The following is a 27,169-nucleotide window of genomic DNA, read 5'->3' as shown; positions in this document are numbered from 1 at the left end:
TGCTGAGGGAGCGCCGCACTGTCGGAGGGGCAGTGCTGAGGGAGCGCCGCACTGTCGGAGGGGCAGTACTGAGGGAGCGCCGCACTGTCGGAGGGGCAGTACTGAGGGAGCGCCGCACTGTCGGAGGGGCAGTACTGAGGGAGCGCCGCACTGTCGGAGGGGCAGTACTGAGGGAGCGCCGCACTGTCGGAGGGGCAGTACTGAGGGAGTGCTGCACCGTCAGAGGTGCCGTCTTTTGGATTGGACGTTAAACCGAGATCCTGTCTGCACTCTCAGGTGGACGTAAAAGATCCCGTGGCACTATTTGAAGAGGAGCAGGGTGTCTAGGCTAAGATCAGCATTAGCATCACGGAAACAGATTATCTGATCGTTACCTCAATGCTGTTTGTGGGAGCTTGCTGTGCGCTGATTCACTGCCTAGTTCCCTACTAAAGTGGCTACACTTTAAGAAGTACTTAATTTGGCACTTTGAGACGTCATGATGTTGTGAAAGGTGCAGTAGTTCTTTCTGTATATGTATCTATATAAACTTTAATCCCATTCCGTAGCAGATAATTATCCAGCTCCTTTTCTGTTGAAAGAATTTAATCAATACAGCACAAATTGCTTTTGCCAGCAATCTGTTCCAGATAACGACTCCCTTGCAGGAAAAAGTGCCTTCTAATCTACACTGTAAAGGATGAGAGGTGTTCCATTTAGGCAGTCTGGTAATATAATGACAAGTGTACAACACCAACTTGCATTTCCTTTAATGTACTAAAACGTCCCAAACCACTTCACAAGAACGATTATCAAACAAAATTTGACACTAAGCCACATAAGATGATATTAGGACAGATGACCAAAAGCTTGGACAAAGAGGGAGGCTTTAAGCAGCGTCTTAACAACAAAAACATGTATTTATGTAGCGCCTTTATCGTAGTGAAACGTCCCAAGGCGCTTCACAGGAGTGAGACCGAAAAGACACCGAGCCCCATAGGATTACGTAGGATATACTGCACAGAAACAGTCCCATTCGGCCCAACCAGTCCATGCCGGCGTTTATGCTCCACTCGAGCCTCCTCCCATCTTTCCTCATCTAAATCTATCAGCGTAACCCTCTATTCCCTTCTCCCTCATATGCTTGTCTAATCTGCCCTTAAACGCATCGATACCATTCGCTTCAACCACTCCCTGTGGTAGCGAGGTCCACATTCTCACCACTCTCTGGGCAAAGAAGTTTCTTCAGAATTCCATATTTAAGAACATAAGAAATAGGAGCAAGAGTAGGCCATTTGGCCCCTCGAGCCTGCTCCACTATTCAATAAGATCTTGGCTGATCCAATCATAGACTCAGCTCCACTTCCCTGTCCGCTCCCCATAGCCCAAAAATCTGTCTATCTCTGCCTTAAATATATTCAATGTCCCAGCTTCCACAGCTCTCTAGGGCAGAGAATTTCACAGATTTACAACCCTCAGAGAGAAGAAATTCCTCCTTATCTCTGTTTTAAATGGGCAGCCTCTTATTCTGAAATTATGTCCCCTAGTTTTAGTTTCTCCTATGAATGGAAATTTCCTCTCTGCATCCACCTTGTCGAGCCCCCTCATAATCTTATATGTTTCAATAAGATCACCTCCCATTCTTCTGAACTCCAATATGTATAGGTTCAACCTACTCAATCTATCTTCATAACCCCCTCATCTCCAGAATCAACTTAGTGAATCTTCTCTGAACTGCCTCCAATGCAAGTATATCCTTCCTTAAATATGAGGATCTCCTCACAATTTGCTTTCCCACCCATCTTTGTATCATCAGCAAACTTGGCTACATTACACTCGGTCCCTTCATCCAAGTCATTAATATAGATTGTAAATAGTTGAGGCCCCAGCATCCCACTAGTTACTGTTTGCCAACGCGAGAATGAGCCATTTATCCCGACTCTGTTTTCTGTTAGTTAGTCAATCCTCAATCCATGCTAATATGTTACCCCCAACCCCGTGAAATTGATTTCTTGGTGACTACTTTATATTGATGGCCTCTAGTTATGCTTTTCCCCACAAGTGGAAACATTCTCTCTATATCCACTCTATCGAAACATTTCATAATTTTAAAGACCTCTATTAGATCACCCCTCAGCTGCCTTTTTTCTAGAGAAAAGAGACCCAACCTGTTCATCCTTTCCTGATATGTATACCCTCGCATTTCTGGTATCAACCTTGTAAATCTTTTCTGCATCCTCTCCAGTGCCTCTATATCCTTTTTATAATATGGCAACCAGAACTGTATGTAGTAGTCTTGTGATCTATCCGAGGTTCGATACAGGTTTAGCATAACTTCCCTGCTTTTCAAATCAATACTTCTAGGAATAAACCCTAGTGCTTGGTTTGCTTTTTTATGGCCTTGCTAACCTGTGTCACAACTTTTAGTGATTGGTGTATTTGTATTCCGAGATCCCTTTGTTCCTCTACCCCACCTAGACCCGCACCCTCCAAGTAATAAGTGACCTCCCTATTTTTCCTACAAAAATGTAATACCTCACATAAGGAGAATTTAGGACAGGTAAGAGGTAGATTTTAAGGAGCGTCTTGAAGGAGGAAAGAGAGGTGGAGAGGTTTAGGAAGGGAATTCCAGAGCTTGGGGCCAAGGCAACAGAAGGCACGGCCACCAATAGTTTAGCAATTATAATCAGGGATGCTTAAGAGGGCAGAATTAGAGGAGTGCCGATATCGCGGGGCGGGGTCATTTTGTGGGGCTGGAGGAGATTACAGAGATGGGGAGGGGCGAGGCCATGAAGGTATTTGAAAATAAGGATGAGAATTTTGAAATCGAGGCGTTGCTTAACCGGGAGCCAATGTAGGCCAGCGAGCACAGGGGTGATGGGTGTGCGGGACTTGGTGCGAGTTAGGACACGGGCAGCCGAGTTTTGGTTCGAGGATAATGGAGGAGAGAGAGGTAGCGAGGCGGAGAGTGTTTAGGGACAGAATTCCAGAGCTTAAGGCCTTGGCAGCTGAAGGCACGGCCGCTGTTGGTGGAACGATGAAAATCGGGGATGTGCTAGAGGTCAGAGTTAGATGAGCACAGAGATCTCGGAGGGTTACATAAGAACATCAGAAATAGGAGCAGGAGTCGGCCATATGGCCCCTCGAACCTGCTCCGCCATTTAATTCGATCATGGCTGAATCCGATCATGGACTCAGGTCCACTTCCCTGCCCGCTCCCCATAACCCCTTATCCCCTTATTGGTTAAGAAACTGTCTATTTCTGTCTTAAATTTATTCAATAACCCAGTTTCCACAGCTCTCTGGGGCAGCGAATTCCACAGATTTACAACCCTCAGAAGAAATTCTTCCTCATATCTCTGTTTTAAATGGGCGGCCCCTTATTCTAAGATCATGCACCCTAGTTCTTGTCTCCTCCATCAGTGGAAACATCCTCTCTGCATCCACCTTGTCAAGCCCCCTCATAATCTTATACATTTCGGTCAGATCATCTCGCATTCTTCTAAATTCCAATGAGTAGAGGCCCAACCTCCTCAACCTTTCCTCATAAGTCAAACCCCTCATCTTCCCAATCAACCTAGGTTGTCGGGCTGGAGAAGGTATCATGAGGTAGGGAGGCCGTAGAGGGATTAGAAAAGAAGGATTATATTATCGAGGCGTTGTCGGACCGAGATCCAATGTACGTCAGCAAGATGATGGGTGAACATGTTGAAGTTGTGACACTTTAAACAGTAGCAATGTGCTGTGAATATTTTATTGCATTTTACAGCCACGTGGAGATCATTACTGGCCAGCCAGATGTTCACTTACTCTTTCTTTTTTGTCAGCATATGGGTGACACTGGAAGGCCCTATTTATTTCTCATCTGTTCTCGTCCTGAGGACATTGAGGCAACCATTTCATTTGGGCATCACCAAGAATAGGTAGGGGTGTCTCTGAAGGACATTAGTGAACCAGTTGGTTGTTTACTAACATAAGAACATAAGAATTAGGAGCAGGAGTAGGCCCCTCGAGCCTGCTCAGCTATTTAATGCGATCATGGCTGATCTTTGACCTCAACTCCACTTTCTCCCATATCCCTTGATTCCCTTAATATCCAAAAATCTATCGATCTCTTTCTTGAATGTACTCAACGACTGAGCCTCCACAGCTCTCTGGAGTAGAGATTTCCGAAGATTCACCACCCTCCGAGTGAAGAAGTTTCTCCTCATCTCAGTCCGAAATGGCTGACCCCTTATTCTGAGACTGTGACCCCTGGTTCTAGACTCCCCAGCCAGGGGAAAACATCTTCCCTGCATCTACCCTGTCAAGCCCTGTAAGAATTTTGTATCTTCCAAAGAGATCACCTCTCATTCGTCTAAACTCGAGAGAATATAGGCCTTGTCTAGTCAATCTCTCCTCATAGGGCAACCCCCCCCATCCCAGGAATCAGTCTGGTAAACCTTCATTACACTCCCTCAATGGCAAGTATATTCTTCCTCAGGTTAGGAGACCAAAACTGTACACAATACTCCAGGTGCGGTCTCACCAGGGCCCTATATAATTAAGACGTCTTATACTCAAATCTTCTTGTAATAAAGGCCAACATACCATTTCTTAACTGCTTGCTGTACCTGCAGGTTAACTTTCAGTAATTTGTGTACAAGGACACCCAGGTCCCTCTGAACAGCAACATTTCTCAATTTCTCACCGTTTTTCTATTTTTCCTACCGAAGTGGATAACTTCACATTTCTCCACATTAAATTCCATTTGCCATGTTCTTACCCACTCACTTAGCCTGCCTATATCCCCTTGAAGCCTCTTTGCATCGTCCTCACAATTTACATTCCCACCTAGCTTTGTATCATCAGCAAACTTGAATATATTACATTCGGTCCCTTCATCCAAATAATGGATATAGATTTTTGGCATCTTCCACCCTTCAATATGTAGTTCGGGACCTGTAATATTAGGTCCTTCATTGAAACACCGGTAAACATTTTGGCATGGAAGCAAGTCATCCTCCATTCGAGGGACTGCCTATGAAGATATAGATTGTGAATAGCTGGGGCCTAAGCACCGATCCTTGCTACACCCCACTAGTTACAGCCTGCCAACCTAAAAATGACCTGTTTATTCCTACTCTATGTTTTCTGTCAGTTAACAAATCCTCAATCTATGCTAATATATTACCTCCAATCCCATGTTTTTGTTCAATACCCTCTTGTGTGGCACCTTATCAAATGCCTTCTTAAAATCCAAATGCACCACATCCACTAGTCCCTCCCCTTATCTATTCTACTCGTTACAACCTCAAAAAACTCTTGAGCTAGTGCTGTTGGGGAGGGGTTAAACAAATATGGCAGGGGGATGGGAAATAAAATGGGGGCAGAAGCAAAAGATAGAAAGGAGAAAAGCAAAAGTGGAAGGCAGAGAAACCCAAGGCAAAAATCAAAAAGGGCCACATTACAGCAAAATTCTAAAGTGAAAAAGAGTGTTTAAAAAGTCACGCCTGAAGGCTCTGTGCCTCAATTCTAGGAGTATTCGTAATAAGGTGGATGACTTAACTGCGCAGGCAGCTATTAACGATTATGATATAATTGGGATTACGGAGATATGGCTCCAGGGTGACCAAGGCTGGGAACTCAACATCCAGGGGTATTCAACATTCAGGAAGGATAGACAGAAAGGAAAAGGAGGTGGGGTAGCGTTGCTGGTTAAAGAGGAAATTAACGCAATAGTAAGAAAGGACATTAGCTTCGATGATGTGCAATCTGTATGGGTAGAGCTGTGGAATACCAAAGGGCAGAAAACGCTAGTGGGAGTTGTGTACAGACCACCAAACAACAGTAGTGAGGTTGGGGATGGCATTAAACAAGAAATTAGGGATGCGTGCAATAAAGTTATCACGGGCGACTTTAATCTACATATAGATTGGGTTAATCAAGTTGGTAGCAATGCGTGGAGGAGGATTTCCTGGAGTGTATTCGGGATGGCTTTCTTGACCAATATGTCGAGGAACCATCTAGAGAGCTGGCCATCCTAGACTGGGTGTTGTGTAATGAGAGAGGACTAATTAGCAATCTTGTTGTGCGAGGCCCCCTGGGGAAGAGTGACCATAATATGGCAGAATTCTTTATTAAGATGGAGAGTGACAGTGTTAATTCAGAGACTAGGGTCCTGAACTTAAGGAAAGGTAACTTCGATGGTATGAGACGTGAATTGGCTAGGATAGACTGGCAAATGATACTTAAAGGGTTGACAGTGGATAGGCAATGGCAGACATTTATAGATTACATGGATGAACTTCAACAATTGTACATCCCTGTCTGGAGTAAAAATAAAAAGGGGAAGGTGGCTCAACCGTGGCTAACAAGGGAAATTAGGGAAAGTGTTAAATCCAAGGAAGAGGCATATAAATTGGCAAAAAAAAGCAGCAAATCTGAGGACTGGGAGAAATTTAGAAATCAGCAGAGGAGGACAAAGGTTCTAATTAGGAGGGGGAAAATAAAGTATGAGAGAAAGCTTGCAGGGAACATAAAAACTGACTGCAAAAGCTTCTATAGATATGTGAAGAGAAAAAGATTAGTGAAAACCAACGTAGGTCCTTTGCAGACAGAATCAGGTGAATTTATAATGGGGAACAAAGAAATGGCAGACCAATTGAACAAATACTTGGGTTCTGTCTTCACGAAGGAAGACACAAATAACCTTCCGGAAATATGAGAGGTTCGAGGGTTTAGCGAAAAGAAGGAACTGAAGGAAATCCTTAATAGTCAGGAAATGGTGTTGGGAAAATTGATGGGATTGAAGGCCGATAAATCCCCAGGGCCTGATAGGTTGCATCCCAGAGTGCTTAAGGAAGTGGCCCTAGAAATAGTGGACGCATTGGTGATCATTTTCCAACATTCTATTGACTCTGGATCAGTTCCTATAGACTGGAGGGTACCTAATGTAACATCACTTTTTAAAAAAGGAGGGAGAGAGAAAACGGGGAATTATAGACCTGACATCAGTAGTGGGGAAAATGTTGGAATCAGTTATTAAAGATGAAATAGCAGCACATTTGGAAAGCAGTGACAGGATCGGTCCAAGTCAGCACGGATTTATGAAAGGGAAATAATGCTTGACAAATCTTCTGGAATTTTTTGAGGATGTAACTAGTCGAGTGGACAAGGGAGAACTAATGGATGTGGTGCATTTGGACTTTCAAAGAGCTTTTGACAAGGTCCCATACAAGAGATTAGTGTGCAAAATTAAAGCACATGGTATTTGGGGGTAATGTATTGACGTGGATAGAGAACTGGTTGGCAGACAGGAAGCAGAGAGTCGGAATAAACGGGTCCTTTTCAGAATGGCAGGCAGTGACTAGTGGAGTACCGCAGGATTCAGTGCTGGGACCCCAGCTATTTACAATATACATTAATGTTTTAGATGAAGGAATTGAGTGTAATATCTCCAAGTTTGCAGATGACACTAAGCTTAGTGGCGATGTGAGCTGTGAGGAGGATGTTAAGAGAGTGCAGGGTGACTTGGACAGGTTAGGTGAGTGGGAAAATGCATGGCAGATGCAGTATAATGTGGATAAGTGTGAGGTTATCCACTTTGGTGGCAAAAACAGGAAGACAGAATATTATCTGAATGGTGACAGATTAAGAAAAGGGGAGGTGCAACGAGACCTGGATGTCATGGTACATCAGTCATTGAAGTTTGGCATGCAAGTACAGCAGGCAGTGAAGAAGGCAAATGGCATGTTGGCCTTTATAGCTAGGGGATTTGAGTATAGGAGCAGGGAGGTCTTACTGCAGTTGTACAGGGCCTTGGTGAGGCCACAGCTGAAATATTGTGTTCAGTTTTGGTCCCCTAATCTGAGGAAGGACGTTCTTGCTATTGAGGGAGTACAGCGAAGGTTCACCAGATTGATTCCTGGGATGGCAGGACTGACATATGAGGAGAAACTGGATCAACTGGGCTTGTATCCACCGGAGTTTAGAAGAATGAGAGGGGATCTCATAGAAACAAATAAAATTCTGACGGGTTTGGACAGGTTAGAGGCAGGAAGAATGTTCCCGTTGCTGGGGAGTTCCAGAACCAGAGGTCACAGTCTAAGGATAAGGAGTAAGCCATTCAGGACCGAGAGGAGGAGAAACTTCTTCACTCAGAGAATGGTTAACCTGTGGAATTCTCTACCGCAGAGAGCTGTTGAGGCCAGTTCGTTAGATATATTCAAGAGGGAGTTGGATATGGCCCTTAAGGCCAAAGGGTTCAAGGGGTATGGAGAGAAAGCAGGAAAAGGTACCGAGGTTGAATGATCAGCCATGATCTTATTGAATAATGGTGCAGGTTTGAAGGGCCGAATGGCCTGCTCCTGTACCTAATTTGTATGTTTCTATGTTAACAGATTTGTCAAAATGATTTCCTTTTCATAAAGCCATGTTGACTCTGCCAAATCCTATTATTATTTTCTAAGAGCCCTGTTATCACATCCTTAATAATAGATTCTAGCATTTTCACTCCCACTGATGTCAGGTTAACTGGCCTATAGTTCCCCGTTTTCTCTTTCCCTCCTTTCTTAAATAGTGGGGTTACATTTGCTACCTTCCAATCTGTAGAAACCGTTCCAGAATCAGTGGAATTTGGAAGATGACAACCAATGCATCCACTATCTCTATAGCCACCTCTTTCAAAATCTTGTAGTTTTATTGGTCATTTTCCTGGCATTAGTCCAGCAATGACGAGATTTATTGAATTCAGTTTCACACCTTGCCACGGTGGGATTTAAACTCAATCTCCACGTTACTCGTCCAGTCCCACAACCACTCGGCTCCAATACCAAGGACAAGGGTATCAGGTAGGGCACCTTATCCTAAATTATCCAATCGGTGTAAATATACATGGTAGAGGCGGTGAGACAGAGAAACGGTGAGTTTTTGTATTAACAGGTTATTTCTGTCTCTAAGGTTTCATTCATCCTATTAACATCTGAAATATCAGTTGGTAAGTTCACTGCTGAGTACCGAGCCCTATGGACCAGGAGAGTCTCCGCTTTCATTTCTAGACTGTGCTGTTTGCTGCGCTTGGCTGGCGTGGTCCCAAGGCAACAATTGGTCTCCGTAGCCCTGAGCTGCAAAGCCGAAAATGAGTCTCGTTCATCCCACTTATCACCATCATAGGCAGTCCCTTGGAGTCATCCCACTAAAGCGTCGCTGGCAATGCCAGCATTTATTGCCCATCCCTGCCCTCGAGAAGGTGGTGGTGAGCTGCCACCTTAAACCGCTGCAGTCCGTGTGGTGAAGGTGCTCCCACATTGCTGTTAGCGAGGGAGTTCCAGGATTCTGACCGAGCCACGATGAAGGAATGTCTATATATTTCTATGTCATGGACAGTGTGGAACTTGGAGGTGGTGGTGTTCCCGTGCGGCTACTGCCCTTGCTTTCTCGGTGCTAGCGATCATGGGTTTGGATGTTGCTATCGAAGAAGCCTTAGTGAGTTGCTGCAGTGCATCTTGTTGAGGGTACACACTGCAGCCACGGTGCGTCGGTGGTGGAGGGAGTGAGTGTTGAAGGTGGGGGATGGGGTGCCGATCAAGCGGCTGCTTTGTCCTGGATGGTGTCGAGCTTCTTGAGTGTTGCTGGAGCTGAACTCATCCAGGTAAGTGGCGAGTATTCCATCACACTCCTGACTTGTGCCTTGGAGATGGTGGAAAGGCTTTGGGGAGTCAGGAGGTGAGACATTCACTGCAGAATACTCGGACTCTGGCCTCTCCAGGGTTTTTAGTTAGAATGCTCCTGCCTGTCCATCCTGCAGTTAGCCGATAGCCTGAGTGATGGTGCTATTGACCTCACTGACCCCTGTCGAGCATGAATGAGTCTGGTGCAGCATGAGCCAAATTCAGCAAAGCTTCCTCCCTTAGCTGCAATTTCTGAAGACCATCTCTTAACGGCACCAGTTCAATTGTTTTTTTTTTTCTGCGCTCTATGACCTCTTGTGAGAAGTTTTGTGCTGGTGAGCAAAAAGCGCCTTGGGGTATTTATGTATGCTCATCCGTCTTTCGAGTGAAGCGTTGAACTGTGGCACTAACTCCCCTCTCAGGAGGATGTAAAAGATCTTATGGCACTATTCAAAGAAGAGTGGGGGAAGTTCGGACCAATATTTATCCCTTGGGCAACATCACTTGAAAGAGAAACAGATTGTTTGATCATTATCGCCTTGCTGTTTGTGAGATGATGCTGTTCGCAAATTAGCTGTGGCGTTTCCTACATTGCAACAGTGACTATACTTCAAAAAATACTTCATTGGCTGTAAAGGGCTTGGGGATTTCCTGAGGTCATGAAAGGCGCGCTAGAAATGCAAGTCCTTCAAGATGCCAGAGAAATGTAAAGAGTTGTTGAGTGAGATTGCTGCTTTGTGCCTGCATGTATGCCGGGTTTCTTCAGTGAACCTGGATCCTCCATTCATTGGGTTTGAGACTATCACAGTCACAGCTCGTTATGCGTCTGAGAGTTCCATCACCGAAAGCTGGGATTAGTACAAAGTCAGATCCCGTTGATGAATGGAAACGCTATGACTGAGCTCCCAGGTTATTTTGCAACATTTAAACTCGGAAACGTTTAATACTTCACAGAGTAACAAGGTTCAAAGTGTGGCAAAAAATAATTCCGATTGCACCCAGATTGTTTTTGTTGGCAAATATTTAACTTTTACTGATTGCAAATGCAGTGTTGATTTAGCCGCAGTCTGACATAACTGCTGTTTTAATGTGTTATTAAATCAATCACAATTATGTTTTTATATATATATAGGGGTACAGTGGAGGAAATAATTACCGCCTTAAAAAAGGCAAAGAAAGTACTAGGGTTCATTTCTAGAGGAATAGGATTGAAAAGCAGAGGCATTATGATAATCTTGCATAGAACCTTGGTTAGAGCACAGTTAGAGTATTGTACACAGTTCTGGTCTCCAAATTACAAAAAGAATATAGAGGCACTGGAGAAGGTGCTAAAATGATTTACAAGGATGATACCAGAACTGCGAGGTTATACCTATCAGAAAAGACTGAACAGGCTGGGACTCTCTTTAGAAAAGAGAAGCTGAGGGGTGACCTGATCGATTATAGAAGGGTTCAATTGGGTAGACGCAGCCAAGATGTTTCTACTCGTTGGGGAGGCCACAACTAGGGGCCATAAATATAAGATAGTCACTGATAAATCCAGTATCGATGTATTTAAGGGAAAGCTAGATAAGGCACGTCCGTGAATAACAATTGGGGATGTACAAGGAGCCAGAATTGGAGGAGTGCAGATATCGCGGAGGGTGGTGGGGCTGGAGGAGGTTACAGAGATAGGGAGGGGCGAGGCCATGGAGGAATTTGAAAACTACGAAGAGAATTTTAAAATCGAGGCGTTGCCTGACCGGGAGCCCATGTAACTCAGCAAGTGCAGGGGGAGATGGCTGAATGGGACTCAGGTGTGAGTTAGGATATGGGCAGCAGAGTTTTGGATGAGCTTAAATTTACGGAGGGTGGAAGGTGAGCATTGGCATATTCGAGTCTGGAGACACGAGTATAACCCGCTGTATAAACCGAGCTGTGTTTCTCCTCCTGTAATTTGTGTAACATGCTTTATTTTCAGCTGGGAAGTGCTGCGATTTCTGCTGTCCAATCTGCGCTGGTGGGTGGAGGAGTATTATTTTGACGGATTTCGATTTGATGGAGTGACGTCCATGTTATATCACCACCATGGCATTGGTAGGTAGCATCGATTTTAAAACTTACAAAAACTTTATGAAAAAGTATAGCCCTCTTTTTAAGTTGCCATGTCCAACTGTTCAATATTATCAGATTATGATGTCAGCCGTGGCTCAGTGGTAGCACACTCGCCTCTGAGGGAGTGCTGCACTATCGGAGGGGCAGGACTGAGGGAGCGCTGCACTGTCGGAGGGGCAGGACTGAGGGAGCGCTGCACTGTCGGAGGGGCAGGACTGAGGGAGTGCTGCACTATCGGAGGGGCAGGACTGAGGGAGCGCTGCACTGTCGGAGGGGCAGGACTGAGGGAGCGCTGCACTGTCGGAGGGGCAGGACTGAGGGAGTGCTGCACTATCGGAGGGGCAGGACTGAGGGAGCGCTGCACTGTCGGAGGGGCAGGACTGAGGGAGCGCTGCACTGTCGGAGGGGCAGGACTGAGGGAGCGCTGCACTGTCGGAGGGGCAGGACTGAGGGAGTGCCGCACTGTCGGAGGGGCTGTACTGAGGGAGCGCTGCACTGTCGGAGGGGCAGTACTGAGGGAGCGCTGCACTGTCGGAGGGGCAGGACTGAGGGAGTGCCGCACTGTCGGAGGGGCTGTACTGAGGGAGCGCTGCACTGTCGGAGGGGCAGTACTGAGGAGCGCAGCACTGTCGGAGGGGCAGTACTGAGGGAGTGCCGCACTGTCGGAGGGGCTGTACTGAGAGAATGCCGCACTGTCGGAGGGACAGTACTGAGGGAGCGCTGCACTGTCGGAGGGGCAGTACTGAGGGAGCGCCGCACTGTCGGGGAGCAGTACTGAGGGAGTGCTGCACTGTCGGAGGGGCTGTACTGAGGGAGCGCTGCACTGTCGGAGGGGCAGTACTGAGGGAGCACCGCGCTGTCGGAGGGGCAGTACTGAGGGACCGCTGCGCTGTCGGAGGGGCAGTACTGAGGGAGTGGCGCGCTGTCGGAGGGGCAGTACTGAGGGAGCGCCGCGCTGTCGGAGGGGCAGTACTGAGGGAGCGCCGCGCTGTCGGAGGGGCAGTACTGAGGGAGCGCCGCGCTGTCGGAGGGGCAGTACTGAGGGAGCACCGCGCTGTCGGAGGGGCAGTACTGAGGGAGCGCCGCGCTGTCGGAGGGGCAGTACTGAAGGGGAGCGCCGCAATGTCAGAGGGGCAGTACTGAAGGAGAGCCGCACTGTTGGAGGTGCCGTCTTTCCGATGCAACATTAAACCGAGGCCCTGTCTGCCCCCTCAGGTGGATGTAAAAGATCCCTGGCACTATTTCAAAGAAGAGCAGGGGCGATCTCCCCACTCTCATGGGCCAAAATTCATCCCTCAACCAACATCACTGAAACAGATTATCTGGTCATTATCCCATTGCTGTGTGTGGGACCTTGCTGCCACGTTTCCTATATTACAAGAGTGACCATACTTCAAGAGTACTTAAAAACAAAAGCAAAATACTGCGGATGCTGGAATCTGAAATAAAAGCAGAAAATGCTGGAATACTCAGCAGGTCAGGCAGCTTCTGTGGAGAGAGAAACAGAGTTAACGTTTCAGGTCGATGACCCTTCGTCAGTACTTCAAGAGTATTTCATTGGCCATGACGAGTTTTGAGATATCCTGAGGTTGTGAGAAGTGCTGGAGAAATACAAGTTTTTTTTTTGAAACTGCTTAATTTGCAGAAGCAGACCTTTGTATTGGGGTGGTTATTTTTTCATTTATCTATTCCTGGTATCGTGGGCATAGAAAATAGCTGCAGGTGTAGGCCCTGCGGCCCTTCGAGCCTCCACCACCATTCAATTTGATCATGGCTGATCATTCACCTCAGTACCCCTTTCCTGCTTTCTCTCCGTACCCCCTGATCCCTTTAGCCATCAGGGCCATACCTAATTCCCTCTTGAATATATCGAACGAACTGGCATCAACAACTCTCCGCGGTAGAAAACTCCACAGGTTCACAACTCTCTGAGTGAAGAAGTTTCTCCTCATTTCGGTCCTAAATGGCTTACCCCTTATCCTTAGACTGTGACCCCTGGTTCTGGGCTTCCCCAACATTGGAAACATTCTTCTTGCATCTAACCTGTCCAATCTGGTCAGAATTTTATATGTTTCTATGAGATCCCCTCTCATTCTTCTAAACTCCAGTGAATACAGGCCCAGTCGATCTGGTCTCTCATCATATGTTAGTTAGTCTTACCATCCTGGGAATCAGTCTGGTGAATCTCCGCTGCACTCCCTCAATAGCAAGAACGTCCTTCCTCAGATTAGGAGACCAAAACTGAACATTATATTCCAGGTGTGGCCTCACCACGGCCCTGTACAACTGCAGTAAGATCTCGCTGCTCCTATACTCAAATCCCCTTGCTATGAAGGCCAACATGCCATTTGCCTTCTTCACCGCCTGCTGTACCTGCATGCCAACCTTCAATGACTGATGTACCATGACGCCCTGGTCACGTTGCAGCTCCCCTTTTCCTAATCTGCCGCCATTCAGATAATATTCTGCCTTCACGTTTTTGCCACCAAAATGGATAACCTCACATTTATCTGCATTATACTGCATCTGCCATGCATTTGCCCACTCCCTTAACCTGTCCAAGTCACCCTGCAGTCTCTTAGCATCCTCCTCACAGCTCACACAGCCACCAAGCTTAGTGTCATCTGCAAACTTGGAGATATTGCACTCAATTCCTTCATCTAAATCATTGATGTATATTGTAAATAGCTGGAGTCCCAGCACTGAGCCCTGCGGCACCCCACTAGTCACTGCCTACCATTCTGAAAAGGATCCTTTTATCCCGACTCTCTGCTTCCTGTCTGCCAACCAGTCCTCTATCCACGTCAGTACATTACCCCCAATACCATGTGCTTTAATTTTGCACACCAATCTCTTGTGTGGGACCTTGTCAGAAGCTTTTTGAAAGTCCAAATACACCACATCCACTGGTTCTCCCTTCTCCACTCTACTAGTTACATCCTCAAAAAATTCTAGAAGATTTGTCGAGCATGATTTCCCTTTCATAAATCCATGTTGACTTGGACCGATCCCGTCACTGCTTTTCAAATGCGCTGCTATTTCATCTTTAATAATTGATTCTAACATTTTCCCCACTACTGATGTCAGGCTAACCGGTCTATAATTCCCCGTTTTCTCTCCCTCCTTTTTAAAAAGTAGTGTTACATTCGCTACCCTCCAGTCCATAGGAACTGATCCAGATAGACTGTTGGAAAATGATCACCAATGCATCCACTATTTCTAGGGCCACTTAAGTACTCTGGGATGCAGACTATCAGGCCCTGGGGATTTATTGGCCTTCAATCCCATCAATTTCCCTAACATAATTTCCTGACTAATAAGGATTTCCTTCAGTTCTTTCTTCTCGCGAGATCCTCTGTCCTCCAGTATTTCTGGAAGGTTATTCATGTCTTCCTTCGTGAAGACAGAACCAAAGTATTTGTTCAATTGGTCTGCAATTTCTCTCTTCCCATTATAAATTCACCTGATTCTGACTGCAAGGGACCTCCGTTTGTCTTCACTAATCTCTTTCTCTTCACATATCTAGAAGCTTTTGCAGTCAGTTTTTATGTTCCCAGCAAGCTTCCTCTCATACTCTATTTTCCCCCTCCTAATTAAACAATTTGTCCTCCTCTGCTGGATTCTAAATTTCTCCCAGTCCTCAGGTTTGCTGCTATTTCTGGTCAATTTATATGCCTCTTCCTTGAATTTAACACACTCCCTAATTTCCCTTGTTAGACATGGTTGAGCCACCTTCCCTGTTTTATTTTTACTCCAGACAGGGACGTACAATTGTTGAAGTTCATCCATGTGATATTTAAATGTCTGCCATTGCCTATCCACCGTCAACCCTTTAAGTATCATTCGCCAGTCTATACCAGTCAATTCACGTCTTATACCATCGAAGTTACCTTTCCTTAAGTTCAGGACCCTAGTCTCTGAATTAACTGTGTCACTCTCCATCTTAATAAAGAATTCTACCATATTATGTTCACTCTTCCCCAAGGGGCCTCGCACAACAAGATTGCTAATTAGTCCTTTCTCGTTACACATCACCCAGTCTAGGATGGCCAGCCTTCTAGTTGGTTCCTCGACATATTGGTCCAGAAATCCATCGCTAATACACTCCAGGAAATCCTCCTCCACCATATTGCTACCAGTTTGGTTAGCCCAATCTGTATGTAGATTAAAGTCGCCCATGATAACTGCTGTACCTTTGTTTGCTGAAGAGTCTCCAGACTCGCGAGGAATGCCGATGAGGAGAGTTGGCTTTGTGTTCAGGCTCCAACCTTGCAGCCAGATTCCTTGTACAAACCAAGAGGTTCCAGGTCTCTGCTGCGAGAGGTGTGCACAAAAAGCACAAGGTTAAACACAGATCAGAGAGGCCATTCGGCTCATCTGGCTCATCTTTCTGTTGAAAGCTGAGAGTTTCACCCAGCACCCCCTGCCCCTGCTCCCATCACAGCTTCTAACTAAGAGGCTGCAGGGTTATTTGGACAGGTTAGGTGAGTGGGCAAATGCATGGCAGATGCAGTATAATGTAGATAAATGCGAGGTTATCCACTTTGGTGGCAAAAACAGGAAGACAGAATATTAACTGAATAATGACAGATTAGGAAAAGGGGAGGTGCTACAAGACCTGGGTGACATGGTACATCAGTCATTGAAAGTTGGCATGCAGGTACAGCAGGCGGTAAAGAAGGCAAATGGCATGTTGGCCTTCATAGCGAGACGATTTGAGTATAGGAGCAGGGAGGTCTTACTCAGTTGTACAGGGCCTTGGTGAGGCTACACCTTGAATATTGTGTGCAGTTTTTGTCTCCTAATGTGAGGAAGGACATTCTTACTATTGAGGGAGTGCAGCGAAGGTTCACAAGACTGATTCCCGGGATGGCAGGACTGACATATGAAGAAAAACTGGATTGACCAAGCTTCTATTCACTGGAATTTAGGGGATCTCATAGAAACATATAAGATTCTGACAGGATTGGATAGGTTAGATGCAGGAAGAATGTTCCCGATGTTGGGGAAGTCCAGAACCAGGGGTCACAGTCTAAGGATAAGGGGTAAGCCTTTTCGGACCGAGATGAGGAGAAACTTCTTCACTCAGAGAATTGTGAACCTGTGGAATTCTCTACCACAGAAAGTTGTTGAGGCCAGTTTGTTAGATATATTCAAAAGAGAGTTAGATGTGGCCCTTACGGCTAAAGGGATCAAGGTATATGGAGAGAAAGCAGGAATGGGGTACTGAAGTTGCAAAAATGATCAGCCATGATCATATTGAATGGTGGTGCAGGCTTGAAGGGCCGAATGGCCTACTCCTGTACCTATTTTCTATGTTTCTATGTCTATGTTTCTAACTACCCCGTGAATGAGTTCTTGCCCCCACTCTCGGACCCCGGTTCCCATGTGCTAATCACTCTGCCCTCAGACATGAACTTACCGATCCCTGATGTGTACCCATGTCCCATTGTCTTGCATTTGCTGTGGATCTTGAATCAGTGCTTTGGAGAAACATTTTCTAATCCATCATCCATTTCCCTACAGTACAAAAGTAATTACACTTGAAATAAATAAATACTTCAGTAGCTGTTAAAATGCTATGGGACACATTGAGGTCGAGAAAGTTGCTGTATCATACAAGTTCTTTTTCCTTTCGGAATTTTTTCGCAAGGTCGCATCTCGGTTGTTTCCTTCCAAAACTGAAGCGTTTGTGCTTAGCTGACCGTTGCTCAGTAGTCAATCCTCTGACGCTGGGAATCAGCCTTTGTGGCCTTTCTGCACCACCTCCAGTGGCTCAGTGACCAGAATGCCAGGCTGAACACGCAGTTCGATCGTAGCAATACCCAACCTCTGCACGATGGCCTCTCGCTTCATCTCTGCTGACTAGGTGCCGGCTCTGTGCTCCGTCGATCGCTGTCCTGCCATGTCGGGTCAGCGTTGAGTCCCTGCTCTCATGTCCAGGACCCTTTCAGCCCACGCAGAGAATCTGATTGGTGCTGGATGAGGGATTAATGTTCTCCAGAGCACCTGGGAGAGCTCCTCTGCTCTTGGATTAGTTGCCATGGGATTCCGGGGATGAGGGGGTTGACTTATGAGGAATGGTTGAGGAGCTTGGGTCTCTACTCATTGGAATTCAGAAGAATGAGAGGTGATCTTATTAAACGTATAAGGTTATGAGGGGACTTGACCAGGTGGATGCAGAGAGGATGTTTCCACTGATGGGGGAGACTAGAACTAGAGGGCACGATCTTAGAATAAGGGTCCGCCCATTTAAAACTGAGTTGAAGAGAAATTTCTTCTCCCAGAGGGTTGTAAATCTGTGGAATTCGCTGCCTCAGAGAGTTGTGGAAGCCGGGACATTGAATAAATTTAAGACAGAAATAGACAGTTTCTTAACCGATAAGGGGTTATGGGGAGCGGGCAGGGAAGTGGACCTGAGACCATGATCAGATCAGCCATGATCTTATTGAATGGTGGAACAGGCTCGAGGGGCCGAATGTCCTACTCCTGCTCCTATTTCTTATGTTCTTATGATGTATTATGGTAACGCAGCACTCCCTCAGCATATCGGAACAGGAGAGGGCTTCTTCAACCCCTTGAGCCTGTCTTCCCCCCCGCCATTCATAAGAACATAAGAATTAGGAACAAGAGTAGGCCATCTAGCCCCTCGAGCCTGCTCCGCCATTCAACAAGATCATGGCTGATCTGGCCGTGGATTCAGCTCCACTTACCCGCCCACTCCCCGTAACCCTTAATTCCCTTATTGGTTAAAAATCTATCTGTGATTTGAATACATTCAATGAGCTAGCCTCAACTGCTTCCTTGGGCATAGAATTCCACAGATTCACAACCCTCTGGGAGAAGAAATTCCTTCTCAACTCAGTTTTAAATTGGCTCCCCCGTATTTTGAGGCTGTGCCCCCTAGTTCTAGTCTCCCCGACCAGTGGAAACAACCTCTCTGCCTCTATCTTGTCTATCCCTTTCATTATTTTAAATGTTTCTATAAGATCACCCCCCTCATCCTTCTGAACTCCAACGAGTAAAGACCCAGTCTACTCAATCTATCATCATAAGGTAACCCCCTCATCTCTGGAATCAGCCTAGTGAATCGTCTCTGTACCCCCTCCAAAGCTAGTATATCCTTCCTTAAGTAAGGTGACCAAAACGGCACGCAGTACTCCAGGTGCGGCCTCACTCAGATCATGGCTGATCATCTCCACTCCATTCACCTGCCGTTGCTCCATATCCCTTGACACCGTTATTATAGAATCACAGCACAGAAGGAGGCCTCTCGGACCATTGTGTCTGTGCTGGTTCTCTGCAAGGTCTATTCAATTATTCTCACTCCCCTGCTCTTTCTGCATAGCCCTGCAAATTGCTCTTTTTCAAGTATTTATCCAGTTCCCTTTGGAATGTCTCTATTGAATCTGCTTCCACCGCCCTTTCAAGCAGCGCATTCCAGACCAAATCAACTCACGTATAAAAACTCTGCACCCTTCCCATCCCTGGGATTTTTTTGCCAATGATCTTAAATATAGTGCCCAAGGCGCTTCACAGGTCACAATGACACCGAGCCACATAAGGAGAAATTAGGGCAAGTGACAAGGTAGGTTTTAAGAAACGTCTTAAAGGAGGAAAGAGAGGCAGAAAGATTTTGGGAGGGAATTCAAGCGCTTGGGGCCCAGGCAACAGAAGGCATGGATGTCGGACAAGCAGTCTGACAGTTTAGAGACCGTGGAGGGGTCGAGAGAAGTGGGGGTGAGGTAGAGCTGGGTGTTATCAGTGTACATGTGGAAACTGACGCTGTGTTTCCGGATGATGCTGCCCCTTGGTGACATGTCGATGAGAAATAGGAGGGGGCCAAGGATAGATCCTTGGGGAACACCAGAGGTAACGATGCAGGAGTGGGAAGAGTAGGTGTTGGTGATTCTCTAGCTATGATTAGATAGATAAGAATGGAACCAGGCGAGTACAGTCCCACCCAGCTGGACGATGGTGGAGAGGTGTTGGAGGAGGATAGAGTGCTCAACCGTGTCAATGGCTGCAGACAGGTCGAGAAGGACGAGGAGGGATAGTTTACCTTTGTCACAGGATATCATTTGTGACTTTAATGAGAGCCGTTTCGGAAACCTGATTGGAGGGATACAAACATGGAGTTCTGGGAAAGATGGGCACGGATTTGAGAGGCGACAACACGTTCAAGGACTTTGGAGAGGAAAGGGAGGTTGAAGATGGGGCGGACGTTTGCAAGGATGAAGGGGGTCAAGGGTTGTTTTTTTTGAGGAGAGGGGTGGTGATGGCAGATTTGAGGGAGAGGGGGACAGTATCTAAGCATAACAATACCATTCTCTCTAGTCTTTCGACTGAACTGAAACCTGAGGAGAGACAATATCCATTTAAGGGTACAATTCTAAACTGGGTCTGTGAATAGAGAGACTTGGGGGTATATGTGCACAATTGTTGGAGGTTGCAGGGCAGGTAGAGATAGTAGTTAAAGCTTACAGGTTCTTGGGCTTCAATGGAGGCAGAGAGTACAAAAGCAAGGAAATTATGATGAACCTGTATAAAACATTGGTTAGGCCTCAATTAGAGTACTGTGTCCAATTCTGGGCACTGCACTTTAGGAAGAATGTGAAGGTTTTTAGAGAGGGTGCAGAAAAGATTTACCAGAATGTTTCTGTTACTTGGATAGATTGGAGAAGCTGGCGTTGTTCTCCTTGGAGCAGAGAAGGTTGAGAGGAGATTTGATCGAGGTGTTCAAAATCATGAGGGGTCTGGACAGAATAGATAGAGAGAAACTGTTCCCATTGGTGGAAGGGTCGAGAACCAGAGGACACAGATTTAAGGTGATTGGCAGAAGAACCAAAGACGACATGAAGAAAAACCTTTTTACGCAGTGAATGGTTAGGATCTGGAATGCGCTGCCTGAGAGGGTGGTGGAGGCAGGTTCGATCGTGGCTTTCAACGGGGAATTGGATAAGTACCTGAAGGAAAAATAATTGCAGGGCTATGGGGGAAAGGGCGGGGGAGTGGGACTGGCTGAAGTGCTCTTGCAGAGAGCCGGCACGGGCTCGACGGGCCGAACGGCCTCCTTCTGTGCTGTAACCATTCTAGGATTGTATACTGTGATTCTAAACACTGACTCGCTTGGTTGTGTAGCATGTTTTTTTAAAATGTCTATTCCACATCTTCCTTCTGCAGATGTCGGTTTTTCTGGAGATTACAGTGAATATTTTGGGCTTCAGGTTGATGAGGATTCCTTAGTGTATCTGATCCTGTCAAACTATATGCTTCATACCTTTTACCCAGACTTCATCACCATAGCAGAGGTAATGAGCGACGACCCGTTTGATACCACTGTTTTTGGTTCCGTGTTAGAGTTAAGCACATTACATGGATTTGAGATGATTCTTGTACTGAATTCTCTGTTTTTAAATGACTGCTTTTTTGAAGGTGTGATCATCTTAGAGGGGAATGTTTGCACTGGGGAAGGGAATACATTTACATTTCAAGGAGCTAGTTTTGGGGCAGGTACAGCACGGGTTAGGTACAGAGTAAAGCTCCCTCTACACTGCCCCATCAAACACTCCCAGGGCAGGCACAGCACGGGGTTAGATACAGAGTAAAGCTCCCTCTACACTGTCCCATCAAACACTCATAAGAACATAAGAAATAGGAGCAGGAGTAGGCCATTTGACCCCTCGAGCCTGCTCCGCCATTCAATAAGATCATGGCTGATCTGATCATGGTCTCAGCTCCACTTCCCTGCCCGCTCCTCATACCCTTTACTCTACACCTTCAGTCTGGACTGGATTTGAACCCGTGGTATAGAGGTGAAAGACTAGTGTTTAATCCAAACTTCCCCCATAGAATTTTAATTACAAGCTTAGAAACAAAACGTAGGGGTGATGTCCCTACTTTCGTTATGAAATCCGTTTCAGCACCCTAATTGTTGTTCAGCGTGAACAATGTACCCTCACTTATTCAGAGGATCTGATGGCTGTGATATTGTTGTCCCTGCTGTGAACCGTGCATGAATCTTACCGTGATAGCGCAGTTCTTGTGTAAAGCTTCACTGTCTCCAACTCCCTCCCACCTTCCCTCCGACAATCAAGCAGTGAAACTGATGCAATGAGACTGGAGAAGCTGGGATTGTTCCTCTTGGAGCAGAGAAGGGTAAGGGGAGATTTGATAGAGGGGTTCAAAATTAATGAGGGTTTTTTAACAGAATAAATAGGGTGAAAGTGTTTCCAGTGGCAGGAGGGTCAGTAACTAGAGGACACAGATTGACGATGATTGCCAAAAGAACCAGAGGGGGAGATGAGGAGAAATATTTTTACGCAGCGAGTTGTTGTGATCGGGAACGCGCTGCCTGAAAGGGCGGTGGGAGCAGATTCAATAGTAACTTTCAAAAGGGAACTGGATAAATACTTGACGAGGAAAATGTCAGGGCTATGGGGAGTGGGACTGATTCGGTCACTTGTCTGTGCTGCAGCGTTGTGATTCTTCGAAATTCTTAGCCTGTTTTAAAGATGGTATTAGTGTAGACTTAGATACCATTCCTACACAACCTGTGGAGAGGTGTCAGCAGGGGTTCAGTGGCTAGCATCCTTGCCTCTGAGTCAGAACGTTGTGGGTTCAAGTCCAACTCCAGAGACTTGAGCACAAAAATCTAGGCTGATGATCCAGTGCAGTGCTGAGAGAGTGCTGCACTGTCGGAGGTGCCGTCTTTTGGCCCTGTCTATCCCCTCAGGTGGACATAAAAGATACAGTGGCACTATTTTGAAGAAGAGCAGGGGAGTTCTCCCCGGTGTCTTGGCCAATATTTATCCTTCACTCAACATGATTAAAACAGATTATCTGGACGTTATCATATTGCTGTGTGTGGGAGCTTGCTGTGCGCAAATTAGCTGTTGGTTCCTCCATTACAACAGTGACTACACTCCAAAAAGCACTTCATTGGCTGTAAAGCACTTTGGGACGTCCTGAGGTCATGAAAGGCGCTGTATAAATGCAAATGTGTGTCAATGCTTCGAATGAGGTGGCGTTAGTGTGAAGTATGTTAATTTCCTAATTAATGTGTGTGTGTCAATTGTGATACCATCTCCAAAATATGAGTAGGATTCCTTGGAGATGGTGCTGCCACACGTGGTTCTGAAGACAACCTCTCCCATATTTGGGCTCCATGATTTCCCAAGCATAATCGTTATCGGCAGTCCCTCAAAATCGAGGAAGACTTGCTTCCACTCTAAAAGTGAGTTCTCAGGTGGCTGTACAGTCCAGTACGGGAATTACAGTCTCACATAGGTGGAGCAGACAGTGGGGAGTCTGGGTTGACGCACGCTCCTTCTGCTGTTTGCGCTTGGTTTCTGCATGCTCTCGGCGATGGGACTCGAGGTGCTCAGCGCCCTCCCGGATGCTCTTCCTCCACTTTGGGCGGTCTTGGGCCAGGGACTCCCAGGTGTCGGTGGGGATGTTGCACTTAATCAAGGAGGCTTTGAGGGTGTTCTTAAAGAATTTCCTCTGCTCACCTGGGGCTCGCTTGCCGTGTAGGTGTTCCGAGTAGAGCGATTGCTTTGGGAGTCTTGTGTTAGCTATGCAAACAATGTGGCCCGCCCAGCAGAGCTAGTCGAGTGTGGTCAGTGCTTCGATGCTGGGGATGTCGGCCTGATCGAGACCACCGATGTTGGTGCATCTAACCTCCATGGGGATTTGCAGGATCTTGCGGAGGCAGCGCTGGTGGTTTTGAGATGTCTCCTGTATATAGTCCATGTCTTTGAGACATATAGGAGGGCGGGTATCACTACTGCCCTGCAGACTATGCCACATTTGAAGTTCTGGTCTTCAAACACACTTTTCCTCAGGTGACTGAAGGCTGCACTGGCACATGTGAGACGGTGTTGGACATCGTCATCAATATCTGCCCTTGCTGATAGGCTCCTGAGGAATGGAAAATGGTCCACGTTGTCCAAAGCCTTGCCGTGGATTTTGATGACCGGGGGGGAAGTGCAGTTTGGCGGGGTCAGGTTGGTGGAGGACTTTTGTCTTATGGATGTTTAGTGTGAGGCCCATGCTTTCGTACGCCTCGGTGAAGTTGTTGATGATGGCTTGGAGTTCAACCTCTGTGCGCAGAGCGACCTGGGGGTCGTTGTGCATGAAACACAAACCGTTTGCTTGCTGTACCTGCATACTGTCAGGAAGGCAAATGGAATGTTGGCCTTTATTGCAAGGGGGATAGAGTATAAAAGCAGAGAAGTCCTGCTACAGCTATACAGGGTATTGGTGAGGTCACACCTTGAGTACTGCATATAGTTTTGGTCTCTGTATTTAAGAAAGGCTATACTTGCATTGGAGGCAGTTCAGAGAAGGTTCACTCGGTTGATTCCAGAAATGAGGGGTTGACTTATGAAGATAGGTTGAGTAGGTTGGACCTATACACATTGGAGTTCAGAAGAATGAGAGGTGATCTTATCAAAACATATAAGATAATGAGGGGCCTCGACAAGGTGGATGCAGAGAGGATATTTCCACTCATACGGGAAACTAAAACTAGAGGATATAGTCTCAGAATAAGGGGCTGCCCATTTAAAACTGAGATGAGGAGAAATTGCTTCTCAGAGGGCTGTAAATCTGTGGCATTCTCTGCCCCAGAGAGCTGTGGAGGCTGGGTCATTGAATAAATTTAAGACAGAGGTAGATAGATTTTTGAGCGATAAGGGTTATGGGGAGCGGGCAGGAAAGTGGAGCTGAGTCCATGATCGGATCAGCCATGATCTTATTAAATGGCAGAGCAGGCTCGAGGAGTCAAATGGCCTACTCCTCCTATTTCTTATGTTCTTGTGCGTGTGCGCAGACGCAAGCGTCGTCTGCGTACTGTAGTTCAATGACAGAGAATGGGATGAATTTGGATCTAGCCTGGAGGCAGCGAAGGTCGAACAGGTTCCCATTAGTTCTATAGTTTAGTTCCACTCCAGTGAGGAGCTTGCTGAGGATGAGATGAAGCATTGCAGCAAGGAAGATCGAGAAGAGCGTTGGTGTGATGACGCAGCCCTGCTTGACCCCGGTCCGGACGTGGATTGGGTCTGTGGTGGATCCATTGGATCAGGATCACGGCCTGCATGTCATCGTGGAGCAGACGGAGGATGGTGACAAACTTTTGAGGGCAGCCGAAACGGAGGAGAACGCTCCATAATCCCTCATGGTTGACGGTGAGGTTAAAGAAGGCCATATACAGAGGTTGATGCTGTTCCCTGCATTTCTCTTGTAGTTGTCGCACGGTGAAGATCATGTCCGTTGTACCCCTTAGTGGACGGAATCCGTATTGTGACTCTGGGAGGAGCTCTTCAGCCACAGGGAGCAGACGATTGAGGAGGACTCTAGCGATGACTTTCCCAGTGGCCAACAGCAGACAGAATACTCTGTAGTTATTGCAGTTGGAATTGTCCCCTTTCTTGAAGATGGTCACGACTACAGCGTGTCTCAGATCTCCTGTCATGCTCTCCTCCTTTGAGATAAATGAGTTCATAATGCATGAATGCCCACTCTCTAAAGTCCTATATCCGTCTCATACTGGGGAAAACGTTCTGATCTAATATAAGCAGGCAGTGCGATTACCCATAATTCACAGAAGGCGGCCTAAATAACCCATTCTGCTCTGCAGGCTATCAGCTGCGTTGTGTCTAATGTGAGACACGCGTAACTGGGTGGATTGTATTCTGTGACGGGCATGTCGTCAAGTCTTTGCTGTTTGACTGGCAAACAAAGGCATTTGGGACTCATTTTTAGTCAACGATTCAGCAGTTAAGCTGTTCTCGGTTCGTAAATTGATGCTGGGAACTAAGGTTTCATAAAGAAACAAGATCGAGAAAAGGAGATAAGTGACAGAGAAGCATTTAAACTTTTTAATATTCCTGTAAAACCTTTATGTTTCAGCCTTTGCGGATTATATTTTCAATAATAAGTGTGTTCCAGATGTTGCTGTAATGTTGAAATGGCGCTCAGACTCTCGCGGAGTATGTCGAGACTAATTGCAAAAGCAGTTGGCCCACGGGGACAGAAGCTTCCCTCAACAACTATTGTGTAAGAGTTAGTCCCAGTGTAGCCAGAACTGGAGGTGAAGCAGTCAGCAGTTTGTGTCTACTCTTTGAACTGAAGAGAAATGTGACTTGACCAACTTCCTGCCACGGTTACGGTTTGCTGCCGCTACGAAGGGTGATGCCCGCATTGTAAATCTATGAATCAAAGAATGATACAGCACAGAAGGAGTTCATTCGGCCCATCGTGCCTGTGCCGGCTCTTTGAAAGAGCAATCCAATTAGTTTCACTCACCCCGCTCTTTCTCCATTGCCCTTGCAAGTTTTTCCTTTTCAAGTATTTATTCAATTTCCTGTTGAAAGTTATTATTGAATCTGCTTCCAGCAGCACATTCCAGATAACTACAACACCTTGCGTAAAAGAAATTCTCCGCATGTTGCCTCTCGCAATTTGTGCACAGCAAGTTCCCACAAACGGTGATGCGATAATGCCCAAATGATCTGTTTCAGTGTTGTTGATTGAGGGATAAATATTGGCCCCAGGACACCAGAGAGAACTCCCCTGCTCTTCTTCGAAATGGTGGCTGTGGGATCATTTACAGCCACCTGAGAAAGCAGACGGGGCCTCGGTTTAACATCCCACCGGAAAGATGGCACCTCCGACAGTGCAGCACTCCCTCAGTACTGCCCCTCCGACAGTGCAGCACTCCCTCAGTACTGCCCCTCCGACAGTGCAGCCCTCCCTCAGTACTGTCCCTCCAAGAGTGCAGCACTCCCTCAGTACTGCCCCTCCGACAGTGCAGCCACTCCCTCAGTACTGCCCCTCCGACAGTGCAGCCACTCCCTCATTACTGCCCCTCCGACAGTGCAGCCCTCCCTCAGTACTGCCCCTCCGACAGTGCAGCCACTCCCTCATTACTGCCCCTCCGACAGTGCAGCCCTCCCTCAGTACTGCCCCTCCGACAGTGCGGCACTCCCTCAGCACTGCACAGGACATGTCAGCCTACATTTTGCATGGCTGAACCTGAGCCCATGTTTCAAAGGCTTCACTTCTCTCTCCTACCCTCCCAAAAATGTTAGTGAGGCATTACTGATCGCAAAATGCTGCAAATACTCAGCATCTGTGGAGAGCGAGAGAGATTTAACGTTTCTGCTCAATGACCTTTTGTCAGAACGGGCAAAAGTTGGAGATGAAACAGGTTTTAAACAATTACAGAGGCAGCAAAGGGAAGGTCTGTGATTGTGTGGAAGGCAGGGAAATTAAATGACAAACGGGATGAAGGCGCGAGGCTAAAAAAGAGATGGTAATGGGACAAGTTAAGACACAAAAGATGGGTCTCGAGGAGGTGTAAATGGCGACATCAGAATCATTACCTGCATCAGCTGCCTGGGAAAATGGGAGCAGTGGTTATAAACCTGATCTCGGTCCGT

General features: G+C 46.6%; 1 protein-coding gene across 2 annotated transcripts in view; it reads left to right on the top strand.

Moving 5' to 3' along the window:
* gbe1b (glucan (1,4-alpha-), branching enzyme 1b) overlaps nucleotides 1–27,169 on the top strand; it is a 641,317-nt gene that overhangs the window by 354,564 nt on the left and 259,584 nt on the right. For both annotated transcript variants that reach the window (XM_070893260.1, XM_070893261.1), the window contains exons 8-9: nucleotides 11,590–11,705; nucleotides 20,907–21,034. In XM_070893260.1, the coding sequence (XP_070749361.1) occupies nucleotides 11,590–11,705; nucleotides 20,907–21,034 (244 nt within the window). The remainder of the gene's footprint in view (nucleotides 1–11,589; nucleotides 11,706–20,906; nucleotides 21,035–27,169) is intronic.

This window comes from Pristiophorus japonicus, chromosome 11, assembly GCF_044704955.1.
Source record: "Pristiophorus japonicus isolate sPriJap1 chromosome 11, sPriJap1.hap1, whole genome shotgun sequence".
Taxonomy (NCBI): Eukaryota; Metazoa; Chordata; class Chondrichthyes; family Pristiophoridae; genus Pristiophorus; species Pristiophorus japonicus.
This window is presented reverse-complemented; position numbering and strand designations above follow the sequence as displayed.